Source organism: Canis lupus, chromosome 4 (genome assembly GCF_048164855.1).
Source record: "Canis lupus baileyi chromosome 4, mCanLup2.hap1, whole genome shotgun sequence".
Taxonomy (NCBI): Eukaryota; Metazoa; Chordata; class Mammalia; order Carnivora; family Canidae; genus Canis; species Canis lupus.
The window spans coordinates 40,164,170-40,178,455 of record NC_132841.1 but is presented as its reverse complement, the minus strand read 5'-3'; the positions used below and the strand labels follow the sequence as shown (position 1 = coordinate 40,178,455).

The 14,286-nt window shown below is 50.5% G+C and overlaps 1 protein-coding gene across 5 annotated transcripts in view; it reads left to right on the top strand.

Moving 5' to 3' along the window:
* ERGIC1 (endoplasmic reticulum-golgi intermediate compartment 1) overlaps nt 1–14,286 on the top strand; it is a 105,199-nt gene that overhangs the window by 63,538 nt on the left and 27,375 nt on the right. For 3 of the 5 annotated variants that reach the window (XM_072824129.1, XM_072824130.1, XM_072824128.1), the window contains 2 exons: nt 2,723–2,817; nt 6,872–6,996. In XM_072824129.1, coding sequence (XP_072680230.1) covers nt 2,723–2,817; nt 6,872–6,996 — 220 coding nt within the window. Of the gene's footprint in view, nt 1–1,711; nt 1,799–2,722; nt 2,818–6,871; nt 6,997–14,286 lie in introns of all 5 variants that reach the window. The other 2 variants (XM_072824133.1, XM_072824132.1) reach the window with 1 other exon arrangement.

Here is a 14,286-nt window from a genome sequence, read left to right as displayed (position 1 = left end):
CAGCAATCTCATCACTAAACAGCCCTTTGGAGTTGCAAATCAAGGCTGGAGTAGAAATTGGGCTCTGAAGGCTGAGGAGGAGGATTTGGCTATGAAGATACACATCCCTGGCATACCTCCTGTGCTCCTGCTTGCTCCTCTCCCGCTGGCTCATTTGTTCTCTTTGTTCCCTGATAGGGGCCAACACTATGAACCTGCCAAGCACAGGCCCCTAGACAAGCCAGGCCAGGCCACCCTTCTCCATTTTCCTACTTGACCCCAGAAGTTGAGAGCAAGGAGGGGGGAGATAGCTTGAGTCCTGGAAATCCTGGGGCTCAGGCAGAAAGCAGACCTGGGTTGGAATTTTAGCTCTGCAATTTCCTGCTGTGTGACCCTGGAGATGGGACTCACCCTCTCTGGGCCTCAGCTTCCTTGTTCTAAAATGGGGATCAGGACATTTCACAGGAAGAGATGTGATAACATAAGCTCATTTGGAACTTTCCTGGTTTAATGGGCTGGAGGACCAACAATCTGTCACTCTTTTGTCTCCAGGAACATCCTTGTGACTTCCACAAGGAAACAAACCCCAGGCGACTTTTTCAGCCTGCTGTTAATTGAGCACCAGCTACATCACATTAGGTGCGAGGAGCATAAAGACAGGGTCTGAGTAAAAACAAAATGCCCTGGCCATGGTCTAACTCATTCTTCCCCCAAGATGTGGCTATTTAGAAGATTTTCTGAGAGTCTAATTGCTTAGATCTTCAAGCCTTTATTCTACATCCTGTGGACAAGACCCTGGCTAATGTTTACAATAGCCACAGCCCAGCCACTTCAAGCTGCCCCCATAGCTGTTCACTAGGGGATGTCTCTAAGACACTTTGAGTTCAGCACAGCTACATGGAACTTCTCTTCCAGGGACTCCCAGTCCAGCAAATGGTTCCAGATAGAACTCATCAGTCTGCCTGCATGCATCCCTCCAGCCAGCCCCACGGCCTGTCCAGCAGGGAATCCTGCCTGCTGTAGCGTACCAAATCTTATGTCCCTCCCACCTGTTCCCCCTCCTCCATACCCAGTCCAGGCACCATGTCTCATCTGCTCTCACCTGCACTACTGCATCAACCTCCCGTGTGGGCTCCCCAGGGACGGTGGCCCCTCTGGTCAGTCTTCTTGCAGCAGCCCGAGGGAACCTGTGGAAGTATAAGCCTGACCATGCTATTGCACTCAGGTTGTGAAGGCCTCATCAGGGCTCCCAAGCCCATCTGACACATTCCCTGTCCATAAACCAGCTACATCACAAGGCCCCCTTCCCTTTGCTCTGTGCTGCAACCATGGTGACCTTCTCTCAGTTCCCTAAATCCACCACTTCCAAGCCTCTGCACACTTTGTCTCAGGGATTCCCTCTCCCTCTTTCCTGGGACAGCCTCCTCATCCTTTAGGCCTCAACCCCCACCTCCTCAGAGAAGTCCTTCTGGCCCACTCCCCCCAGAGGTCAGTTGCCCTGTTTGTCCCTCCCATGGCACCCCACAGCTTTGCGACAGAGCAAGAATCATAGTTGTAGAAGGTATTTATATAGAAGGGGAGCAATGTCTGTAAGGTTGATGAAGGCAGAGACCATGTCTGACTGGTTACCTGCTGTCTCTAATGCCTGACAGGTAGCAGGCACTCAGAAAGTATTTGTTGCATAAATTCGTATTGCTGATGGATCCTAATGTGGTGCCCTTGTTCTGGATAGCAAGGTGGCATGGCTGTCCATGGAGACCCCTGCCCCCAAACTGTGCTTCTCTTCACAAAGACCTCCACGTCAGTGTCCCTGAAACCTGTGAGTGTGTTACCTTATGTGGCTGAAGGAATTTTATAAATGTGCTGGCGTCCAGCATCTTGAGCCAGGGAGGTGACCCTGGGTTGTCCAGTTGGCAAGATGAAATGACAGAATTGCTCGAAGCGGGAGTTAGGAGGTCAGAGAGGAGTGAAGATACCCTGTGGCTCCACTGGGTTTGAAGGTGGAGGACGGGCTGTGAGCCTGGGCAGCCTCTAGAAGCTGAGAAAGGCAAGACCAAGGATTCTGTTCTGCAGCTTCCAGAAGCCCCACACCCTCATTTCAAAAACACTTCTGACCTCCAGAAGCGCAAGATAATAAACGTGTGTTATTTTAAGCCACCTGCTTTGTGATAATTTGGTGCGGTGGCCAAGGAACACTAACATATTAGTCTAATCATGTCTCGGACCTGGTGTTCACCCCAGGGCTTTGTGAGAGCTGGACATTGAGGAGGACCACCCAGTGGAATGGGAGGAGGTTCAAGAGAGTAGGGAGTAAGGTCCCATGTGCCTGGTGGTGCCAGGCCCTGATGCCTACCTAGTGAGATTCACATTTCTCAGGTGTTCAGACCACCCCATTAACAGCAGGTGGTGGTATCCCATTTAACAGGTTCACAGAGGTGATGGTATCTGCTGAGTTCACGTAGAAAGTGGCAAAGCCGAGATTAGAACTTGAATGTGTCTGACTCTGAAAACCATGCCTCTACCACCATCCCGTCCCCCTCCCTGTAAGTGGTAAGGCCAGCGTTTGGAGAGGGCCCTCAAGATGGAAGCCTCCATCCCCTGTGCCTAGCAGCCACACGCTTCCCTGAGATGGGAGTCCTGCTTATCTGAGCAGTGGTCACCAAGGGAAATGGCCCCCGACTGGCCCCTGCAGCTGGGATAGGTGCCCCATCTCAACAGAGGCTTCTGTACTTGTCTCCCTTAGCGTGAATGAGCTCTACGTCGATGACCCGGACAAGGACAGTGGGGGCAAAATTGACGTCAGCCTGAACATCAGTTTACCCAATTTGCACTGCGAATGTGAGTATTCCCGACAGCCCTCTGCTGTAGCAGGACCCCCTCCCTGAGGCAGAGCTGGGTGTGCAGCTCTGATGACCAGGATAAGCCAGCAAACAGGACACGCTACAGATAACAGGTAGCATAAGATTCTCTTTAATCCTTTTGGGGGGAGAATGTCATCCCATGTGCACTCATTTGGAGGTTTTCTAGACTACAAAGCCCATGAAATTGCTAGCAGGGGTGACCTCTGGACAGTAGCCATGTTGGTGTGTCAGGGACTGTCTCCTAGGTCAGGTTCCCAAGAAGCAGAGTCTGAGATTTTCTGCAAGTGGGTTATTGAGAAAGGGCTCCTGGGAGGAACCAGAAGGGTATAGGGGATGCAAGAGAACAAGCAGAGATACGTGTTCAGCAGAGGTCTAATCACAGCCTGATTTCATGGGGAGCTGTGGCATGTGACTGGTGCCACAGTTGGTCCTACCTGGTAGCAAGGGGGCCTGGCTGTTATGATCCTTATCCCTGGCTAGAGGCTGTAGGGTGATGTGTGGGGATGGGGTGGGGGTGGGGGAGGTCACATCACCTCTCAAGGATCTCTAGGCAAGGAGACCTCCAACTAGCCATGAGCAGTCACCTGGAGGGGATGCAGCTCTGACCTGTTAGCAGCTATTGGGAAACTTGGTTTTTTACTTCATACCCTATTTTGTTTGTTTGTTTCATGTGTTTCAACCAAGAGAATGAATTTCTAGTATAAAACAAAACCCACTGGAAGTCTGGTTTGGAGTCACAATCTGGCTCTTTTGCTCACTAATACTGGGTGACCCTGGCTAACATGTGACTTCTCTGAGCCTGTTTCCTCATCTGTCAAAATGGGTTTAGTGCTATCTATCACCTGAGGTGTCTGGGAGGGTCTGATGAGCTGATTCCTACACTTCTTATCAAGTGGACAGGGTGTCCCCTCCTGGACTGGGGTTCTGGTGTCCCTTTGCCGCAGCCGGGCATGCAAGCCGATACCGCTCCTTCTCCTCCCACCCACTCTCTTCTTCCTGAAGGACAGAACTTCGGGTGTGTCTGCGGGCAGAGATAGGGAGCAATTCAATTCTGTTATTGCTTTTGGTGAGAATTACATCACAATTTTGAATCCATAGTGGGCCCCAGGCCAGGGAACCTGTTGAAATAGGTCAGTTTTATTTTTATTTTTTCTCTTTCTCTTAGAAAAATAATTCATCTGGCAGCTTCTCATTCAGGAGTTGGTTGTGTCTCTGGAACAAGGAAATTCTTAGTCAGGCCAGAGGGCTGGGATGAGTGGGACAGGGGAGGGAAGGGATGTGGTTCCAGGCTCTGTCCCAGCGATGGGCAGTGGCCCAGGAAGGACCAGGCCACCTCAAACTTCAGGCTGCATCAGCCTTCCAGGCCCTGCTGCTATGTGAGCCCCTAACTTGAACCCAGGTGCCTCTCACTGGAGCCCCACACCCTGGCTTTTCTTTAAAAGAACTTTACATTTTTATTATAGAAAAAAAAAATGCATGCTCATCATTGTACCTTCAGAAAATCCATAATTCCACCCCCAACGACAGCATCAGTTGACATCTGACGCCATTCCATCCTGTTGGCCATTCTTTCTGTGCGTTTCTAACCACAGCTGAGATCACGCTGTGTGTGCAATCTCATATCCTGCTTTAAAAAGTAATATTTGATTGTTAACTAATACAAGAATATCTTTTTTTGCTTCAAAAAAAAATCATGTTCAAAATACAAAAATATATAAAGGAAAAAGAAGCAGAAGGAAAAGTTTCCTGGGGTGTCATCCTCCCCAGAGGAAGCCTCTGCTGAGAGTTGGGACTCCCTGCCCACCCCTCTGTATGTATGCGCGTGTGTGTGTGTGTGTCCATCTGTCCGTCTGTCTACAAACATATAGCATGTTTAGGTGGGAGTATTTTTTGGTGTTTTGCTTTTATTTTAACATAATTGGGCACAACTACGTGGAACCTTTCTGGGATTTCTTGTTTTTTTTCTGCTAATATCTTGGAGCTATTCTTATATTACTCATGATATTAGTAAGATGATAACCACAGTGGCCATTTATTCCACTCCTACTCCCAGCCAGGTTCTGGCCTGAATTCTTTGGCTGTGTCAGTGCATTAAGATGAGAGGTGCTCTAGCAGAGTGGCCAAAGGGTGTGGCCTCTGGATTGAAACTCTGTGGGTTCCAATCCAAGCTCCACGGTTTCTTAGCTGTGAGATCTCAGGCAAGTTACTTAACCTCTCTGTGCCTTAGTGTCCCCCACTAGGGTCTGATAACATCTTCCCCACAGGGATGCTCAGATGGTGTATTCTTACATAAAAAGCACTTAGAAGAGTATCTGGTAATTTTTTTAAGATCCTCACAAGCTTCGGATAGCTTCCTCCTCACAAGGAGGAAAGTGAGGCACAGGAAGGTTAGGTAAGTTGCTCGAGGTCCCAGAACTGGTAGGGGGCAGAGCCAAGCTCTGAGTCACTGGCCTGCTCTGAGCAGCCTCTCCCCACACGTAGATTTAGCTCTGCCTTTGTACCTGCTGCACAGCATTCCAGAGAGGGCTGTTCCATCGACCAGTCCCCATTGACAGGCAGCTGGGTTGCCTCCAGTTGTCACCATTTCAAATAAAGTTGCTCAGAGCAGCTTTGCACACACGTCTGGACATGTGTGTGTCTGGAGAATGGGTTCCTAGAGGTGGGGCTGCTGAATCAAACAGGGACCTGTTTGCATTTCTTTTAAATCAAACATCACGGCATCAGCATTTCCCACATACTACAGATCCGTGAGCGTCATTTTTAATGACTACATCACGTTTCCTTCTATGGATGGGCCCTCACTCACTTCCCTATCCCTACTGAGGAATACGATTGTTACCATTTTTCCCTTTTAGGGTTGGCGCACATGTAATTGCTTCCAGCTGTTCTTTCTCTGTGTTGCAATCTCCTTTCCAGTGCTTCTTTCAGAGAAATTTCTGCGTTTTCATGGTTTATAAACCCATGCCACTAGGCCATCTCAGGGAATGCAGCTGGCATAGGCCTGCCCATTTTACAGATTGGGAAGCTGAGTCACAAGTTGAGAGTCACATTGGAATCAAGGACCAGGACTCCAGTCCCATTCAGTATACTGAGAAGCCAGAAAAGTGCCCAAGCTCCAGGAGGACAGGGCTTGAAGGTTTAGGCTTTGGGTAAAAGAAGATGTGAATGGATGAATGATGAGTGAAATGAATGAATGACTGCCTGGACCTGTTTGCCCAATGAATCCAGAGACTGAGACACATCATGTGCTGCCATTTGTTAGGCACTTGTCCTGTACTATGTACCAGACTCTGGTCTAAGAATTTTTTCTTTTTTTTTTTTTTTAAGATTTTATTTATTTATTTATTCATGAGAGACACAGAGAGGCAGACACAGGCAGAGGGAGAAGCAGGCTCCATGCAGGGAGCCCGATGTAGGACTCGATCCCGGTCTCCAGGATCATGCCCTGGGCTGAAGGCGGCGCTAAACTGCTGAGCCACCTGGGCTGCCCTGTTCTAAGCATTTTCTACACATAGTCATTATTTGATCCACATAGTTCTCCAAGGAAGGTCTAATTATTATCACTCTCATTTTCCAGAGAAAGAAACAGGCATCGAGGGGTTATGTGCCTTGGCCGGGGTTTCACAGCTGGTGAAAGGCAGGGCCAGGATTCAGACAACATTTTAACCCTGACCCTCTGCTTCTCCCTATAGCCTTGCATTTAGCAGAGTCACCCCTGCACCCCGCAGTCTTCCATACCTCACCCCATTAGCTGCTACCTCCCCCAGCTCTTCCCCCTCTTCCTTTGCAGCCTCAGGCAGTGGCAGGGATGGGACATTGTGGGCTTGCTCCCCTTTGGCCCAGCCATCTCCTTCTCCCCCTCTGTTGGCTGCTTTCCTCTCTGTGGCTCTGGGCCCCAGACTGTGAGCGCCTACATGGCCTGAGGCCCACCTGTCCATGGAGTGGATGGGGCATGGTGGCCCTGGAAGGAGAGCCCCCCCCCCTCATTGTTTCAGGTGTTTGTGACTCTTTCCTCTCCTTGACCCCTGCAGTGGTCGGGCTCGACATACAGGATGAGATGGGCAGGCATGAGGTGGGGCACATCGACAATTCAATGAGGATCCCAGTGAACAATGGGGCCGGCTGCCGCTTTGAGGGGCATTTCAGCATCAACAAGGTATGGAGACCCTGCATGGGCCCCTGTTACCCAATCCTCATCCCGTTGGTCCCCTTCCTACCAGGAACTGGATGGTAGAGCTGTGTGCTCACTTGGCCTCCCCCCAGCGAGAGCCTAACTTGTATCAGGGTGCCCTGACGTTTCCTACTGAGAATCCGGTGGAGGGTTCCAGGTTCCCCGAGGCATGGAGCCCCTACTGGCTGGTTTAGGAAGGGGCTACTCTTCTTCCCAACAGGGAAGGCCAAGGGTGGTGAGAAAACCATGGGATTTCCAGCGCTGAGTGTTCATCCCAGCTCCTACCCCTCTTGGCCAAGCAGCCCCCTCCAAGTCACTGTACCCATCTTAGCCATTTTTAGGGGGAGGATGTGATAATGACACCACCCAGCTCACAAAGTTTAAATGAGGACCAAACGAGCTATTACGAGCTCATTGTCCCATTGATTTGGGACACTTTTATGGGATGCCTCCTGTGTTCCAAGGCAGGGAGGTTCTTGGCTTGGAGCCGCCCAGAACAGGGGGAAAGGAATGGAAGAGTTGGAATAAGTGGGCAGATTTCCCTCATTGGCGGAGCTTCTGTGCTGTAGGGGGAGACTGACAATATACAAACTGAAAAGCATTTTGATGGCTAGGAGACAAGGAGGGAGAGTGGGGCAGTTTGAAAGTACCTGGTAGGCCCCAAAGGACAACTGAGGCATTGCTATTGTTTTGTTGCTAGAACCAGGAACTTCAGCTCCCGAGATGTGAGCACGTGCATCTGAGAGTGCCAGGGATCCCTGGCGGGAACCAGCAGGTTGCTCCACACGTGCTGCTGCACCCTTTCCAGCTCCTCTTACATATTACGTATTACTGCGGGGAGCCTCCCAGGAACCCCGTGAGGTGGCCCCATGTTGCAGATAAGGACACTAAGACCCAGAGAGATGGAGTGTCTTGCCAAGATCACACTCCATGTTCCATACATAACTCCCTTCCCAATCCCAGCCAGACTGAGCCATTGGCCACCCCTGGCTTCGGCTTGCCCACTTATAGCCTCTGTCAGAACACCTTTCCTCTGATCCCTGACATCTGACTCAGACATTGCGAACTCATTGGCCACACCCAGCCCAAAGACAAGTTACATGCATCCTGTACAGCGTTCAAACACGTCAGAGCCAATATCTAAAGATTGGGAGTCCAGATTCTGGCTTTTCAAAGTCAGAGGCTCTAACCACACTGGGCCCACATCCCTTTGGCAACTGCCATCTGGATCCAAGGGGGGCAGTTGCCCCTTTAGATAGGGCATGTGCCCTCCACTCCCATGGTTCCTGTTGGGTGGCTGCAAGGCTAGGCTGGGCCAATGGTGTGACTGGACGTGTCTCTCCCCACGTAGTCTCAGGGCCTCTCCTCCCCACATGGCCTCTGTGTGTGTTCTTCCTGGCAGTGGACTTCTTCCATGAGAGCCCCAGGCTCCCTCAAGTGCTAAAGCAGAGAATGTCACATCTGCCACATTTTAGGGGTTAAAAATAAATCACAAGGTCAGTGCTGTGCTCTGTGATTCAGATTTTATGGTGGTTGTGATGGGAAGCCATTTGAGAGTTTTAAGCAGGGAAGCAACGCAGTAAGACTTACAGTTTAGAACTAGATTATCCAATATGGTAGCCATTAGCCATGGGGGGCTCTTTACATTTAGATTCCTTAAAATTAAATACAATGAAAAATTCAGTCTTTCCATCTCATTGGTCACATTTCAAGTACGTTATTCAGAGAGACTAGTGGCTACCATAGTAGTGCTATATAACATTTTCATCATCAGAGAAAGTTCTGTTGGACAGCCAAACTTTAGAAAGCTCACCATGACAACTGTGAGGGGAGCGCAGAGGAGAGGGCCAAGAGCAGAGGTCATGATCCACGGTTGTACAGTGGAGTTGGAGACAAGCGGGCAGACTAGGGATGTGGAGTCAACAAGACTTACAGATCAGTTGGATGTGGGTGGTGAGGACAGGTGTGAAATCAAAGCAACTTCTTAGGTTTTTTTCCGGACAACCAGGAGGTCCCTTTCTAGATACAGAAGCTTGGGCAAGCATGGATTCTATGGGCGATGGTCCTGGGAAACAGTCGTTCAATTCTGTATGTGTTTCATTTGGGATTTCCCCAAAAGATGTTAAATTGGAGATGTTTCTGGGGTTCAGGATAGTGTTCTGAGGTGGAATGTGAATGTGGGAGTCATCAGTGAATAGATGATGTTGGAAAAGTGTCCATGGCATCAAAAGGTAAGAACCCAATACCTTTTTTTTTTTTTTTTTTTAAGATTTTATTGATTTATTTGTGAGAAAGAGAGGCAGAGAGAGACAGTATGAGCTAAGGGGAGGGTTGGGGGCAAAGGGAGAAGCAGGCTCCCCACTGAGCAGAGAGCCCAACACAAGGCTCTATCCCAGGACCCTGAGATCATGACCTGAGCTGAAGGCAGACACTTAACTGACTGAGCCACCCAGAGGTGCCCCAGAACCCAAGGTCTTGATGCAAATGTGGTTTAAGGACTGATTTCTAATATATTCCAGTGTTCAGGAGCAGGAAGATGAGGGGATGACGACAGATAGAAGGGGCATCCAGGCAAGTAGGATGGGACCAGGCCTAGTTGGGCCCTAGAATATAGAAGAGACCATGGATCAAAGAGGAAGGCTGGTGTTGCATGGGCAGGGTGGACCACTGACCCAGGAGCTACAGGGAAAGCCAATGACATGGAAGAGAACAGGGCTGCTGTACAACCAAGGCCTTGGAAAGTACAGAGGGCATGGGGTCCAGGCCACAGTGGAGGGGTGGTGGCCTTGGAGAGGAGGGAGGGTGGGCTCACAGGGTGATGGATGAATTGGTGGTAGGACCAGGCTCTTGCTCTGCCCCAACCTGTGTGCCTGGAGAACTGCTGCTTACGCACAGATTTTATTGATGGGGTCCCTCTGGAGTCCCTCCTTCCCCTTCCTCTGAACACGTTGTCCATTATGCCCTCTGTGTTGTTACCATCCATCTCACTGCTTGACTCCTTTGACCATTGTTCCCCATCCCTTGCTGATGAATTCATGCCTCTCGCTATTGAGTGTCTGCTGTGTGCCTGGCTCCACACTTGGCACTGGGATGCAGTCCTGAAAGAAACAGCTGTGGCCTCTGCCCTGGGTGGCACTGTGGTCAATTACGGAGTGATGGGCAGCCCACAGCTAAACCCTCAACCCAATGTGTAATCTCGATGAAGCAGCCATGAAGAGAATGGAGAGGGTGTGAGGGTGGAGCATAAGGGAGGAACCCCATTGAGATAGGGGCATAAGGGAAGGCCTGTCTGAGGGGTGATGGCTGAAGATGAGCAGACACACACACAAATCCCAACTGTGGGGGCCTCCCCTCGGGAGTGTGATTGCCCGGCTTAAACAAATATTTATGCCCTAGACAATGAGCAAAGAACCTGTCAGGACCCAGCCTGGGGTGGACACAAGAAAAGCAGGACCACTACCCTGGAGATAGCCCAGCACCACACTCTCCTCCCCTTGGCAAATATGCCCAAGGCTGCAGTCAGCTCCCCTCAGACAGGCTGTGGTGGGGTCCCCAGCTGGCTCGGGGTGAAGTGGGACTGGTTTTTGGAGCAGACAGACCCTGGCGAGAACCCTGGCTATGGTGCTCATTGATTGGATGACTCTGGGCAGTGGAGCCTCTCAGAGCCTCAGTTTCCTCATCTGTAAAATGGGGATACTAGTACTGCCCTCCCAGGTTATAAGATATGAGCAAATTAGGGATCCCTGGGTGGCGCAGCGGTTTGGCGCCTGCCTTTGGCCCAGGACGCCATCCTGGAGACCCGGGATCGAGTCCCACGTCGGGCTCCTGGTGCATGGAGCCTGTTTCTCCCTCTGCCTGTGTCTCTGCCTCTCTCTCTCTCTCTCTCTCTCTGTGTGACTATCATAAATAAATTTTAAAAAATAAAAAAAAAAGATATGAGCAAATTAAACTACAGAGCACTTAGCACCCTGGGAACAGGGATAAGCATCGATGCCCCTTCCCTGGCCTTCCTTATCTTCCACCCATGGGAACATCCAGGATTTCACCAGCTGGCACCCACTGTCACCTGGGTGCAAGTGTGCTCATAAAATGTACATGGAGGACGTTCAAGAGATGAGTCTTCTCTGCTTGGGGAGGGCTGGGGATTCTAGGAAAATGTCATGCCAGCCCTCACCTTATGGCTGCCACCTATTAGGTTCTTACCTGGCCCTTTTCCAGATATACCCATTTAGTCCTTGTAACAGCTCTGAGGAGACCAAGGCACAAGGAATTAAGTAGGATTTGAACCCAGGCAGCCTGGCACCAGGTCCCTGCTTTCCGTCTGTGTCTCCCGTCCCCTTGTTGCTTCTCCCTGCCAGCATCTTGGTCACATGAGCTATGACCGCTTGTGTCTATTCCCTCCAGGTCAGGCCACCCCCTGCCCTTGTCCCTTTGCATGGTGTGGAGCCGCCACCCTCCCCTGTCCTTGGCTTATGCCTCCTGGGAGCTCTCAGTCATGGGGTGCTCAGCAAGAGAACCAGCAGTGACAGTGTGCCCTCGAGATGGGTGAGGTTAGTAGCTGGCCCCTGCCCCTTTATCTCCCAGTATCAGGCTCACACTTGCCCTACAGCTTCCTTATCTGTCCATCAGGAAGTCAGCCAGCAGTCAGACATTCAAGGTCGCATGTTCCAAGCTGCACTGGCTGCCCCCAGCAGCCCAAACTCCCCGCTGAATCACCCAGCCTCCAGGAGGAGGGCAGGATGGGCTCGAGTTTGGGGACTGGCTCCATCTATATGTTTCTAAAATCTACAGAGACACTGACGTAGGTTCCTAAGTCACAGGCTCTAAAAGCATCGTCTTTTTCTTTCTTCAGCCCAGCGTGTGCTGGCATGAGTCAGCCACCTGTGATGGATTCCTTGTGGAGAGGGAGTGGGTCACTGAGTCACAGCCTCGCAGGGAGGCAGCGGGTGGCAGATGTGCAGGAGCCAGCCTCCTTGACTCACTTGACTCTGGGAGTGTGAGGACCAGGCTCCAAACCCCATTCTGAACTCTGCCCACTGGAGGCCCTATGTCACTGCATGGAAAAATTCCAAAGGACACATGCCTGACGCTATTGGTTTCTTACTTCTGGAGGTGATAGACAACGGGGCCTGTAGTCCTCACTTTATGATGTGATTTATTTTTTTAAGATTTTATTTATCTATTCATGAGAGACACAGAGAGAGGCAGAGGGAGAAGCAGACTCTTTCTGCGGGGAGCCTGAAGCGAGACTCGATCCCAGGACCCCAGGATCACAACCCAAGCCAAAGGCAGATGCTCAAATCACTGAGCCACTTAGGCATCCCCTTATTATGTGAATTTTTTTATAATATAAATGTGTTTAGTTATTTAAGGAAAAATGAAGTTAAAAAATATTTTTAAGATACAGTGGGCTTGGGTGCCTGGGGGGACTCAGTGGTTGAATGTCTACTTTTGGTTCAGGGTGTGATCCTGGAGTCCTGGGATCGAGTCCCACAACAGATTCCTCACGAGGAGCCTGCTTCTCCCTCTGCCTGTGTCTCTGCCTCTCTCTGTCTGTCATGAATAAATAAATAAAAATATTTTAAAAAAGAAAAAAAGATGCAGTGGGCTTTACCCCATGTCCTGTCCGTGTACATGCTGTTCTCTGTTCCAGGAGGGTCATTGTTCTGATGACAAACATACTCATCCTAGAAACCCAACCTAATAACAGCTTCCATTGGCTTTGCACTCCTTGCCTCCTTTAATCCTCCCAGTAACCCTTTGTGGTTAGCATCTCCATTTTGCCAGTGGGAAAATGGGTATAGAGAGGTTACTGACCTTGCCCAAGGCACCCCAGCTGGGAGGTGGGGCTGGGCTGAAGTATTAGGCCCCTGAAGCCCACATCCCAGACTCTATTCCAGCCTCACCTACGATCTGAGGTCAGGCCATGCCCTTTCAGCCTGATACCTTCCCAGGTCGGTCCACAAAGCTCAGGTCCTAGTGAAGACAGAAGGATTTCTATAAGAAGCCCACAACTTTGTATTTGAAACAGGCATGCTTACAAAATAAGCCAACTTTGATGGCCTGCTGCTAAGCCAGAAGCTATAAGCTGTATTCCTTCCTCTAATATAGTTTACTAAACCTTCATTGAACTGGAATAAAATAAACTCGGTGTTTTTCAGCATGGCATTCAGGGCCTTTGCTGAACATCCCCACTCTCTGATGTCTGTTTGTTTCCTGCTGCTATCACCCTCTGTGAGCTGTTCTTTTATTTGGGGTTTGATAATACAGACCCTTCTGGTTCTTTACACATGCCCACAAACTGGGCTGGGCAGTTTCTGACCTCTGTGCTTATTCATGCTCTTCCATCTGGCTAGATACCTTTCCCCCTGTTCCCCCTGTTCTCTTATCTTCAGAGCCTTAGTACAAGAGGGTTCTTTCTGCTGAGAAGCCCCCTCTGGACACTCCCAACTGAGCTGGGGCCCTCCCTGTGGCCCCCACGGTCTATACATTCCTCTGGCCCAGTGGGGTCATGCAGTCTCATATTCTGTTGCAAGTCTGTGTCACAACAGGCTAGAGGCCCATCCAGGGCCAGGCTCTGGTTTGGGCCATCTTCCCAAACCCAGCACATCCCAAGGGATGGCTGCATGTGGCTGTCAACCCAGGGCTGCTGTGGTAAAGGGTGGGAGGGAGTATCACGTCCTGCTTCAGTATGCCGAGTCTGAAGTCCAAACATCCATGAGTTCAAACCACAGCCCTTGACGTGTTCCTTAGCAAGTGTCTTCACTGCTCTGAGCTTCAGTTTTCTTTTCCATAAAGTGGAAATTACCAGATGTCAAAATCAAAATTGCTATTTTAAGAATTAGGGCCATTCATCGCGTGTTCATTCATCCAGGACATACTTTGTGGGCCTCTGCCAGGGTCTGGGGAGTGCAGATCAAATCAGACCCAACTCTCCACCAGCATGGAACCAACGTTCTCCAGTGAGGAAACAGAAGAAAGCAAGATGAAGATCAGGTGGCAGGTGCTGCCAAGTGCTGTAGCAGACCAAGGGGCTTGGGGAAGGGAGGTTGGGAGGCTCCCTGAGCAGAGGCCTGTGGGAAACCAGGGAGAGAGAGCCGCATCAAGAAGGGTTCCAAGAAGGGGTCACAGGCACGCAGGACCGAGGTGGGAACCCTGTAGCGCCATTCCTGGTGCCACAGGGAGGCTGGTATGGCCAGAGGAAGTGAGCGGAGGAGTGACACTATCAGATGTAGGGTTCAGAAGGACCCCCGGCTGCTGTTGAGGGAAGGCCTG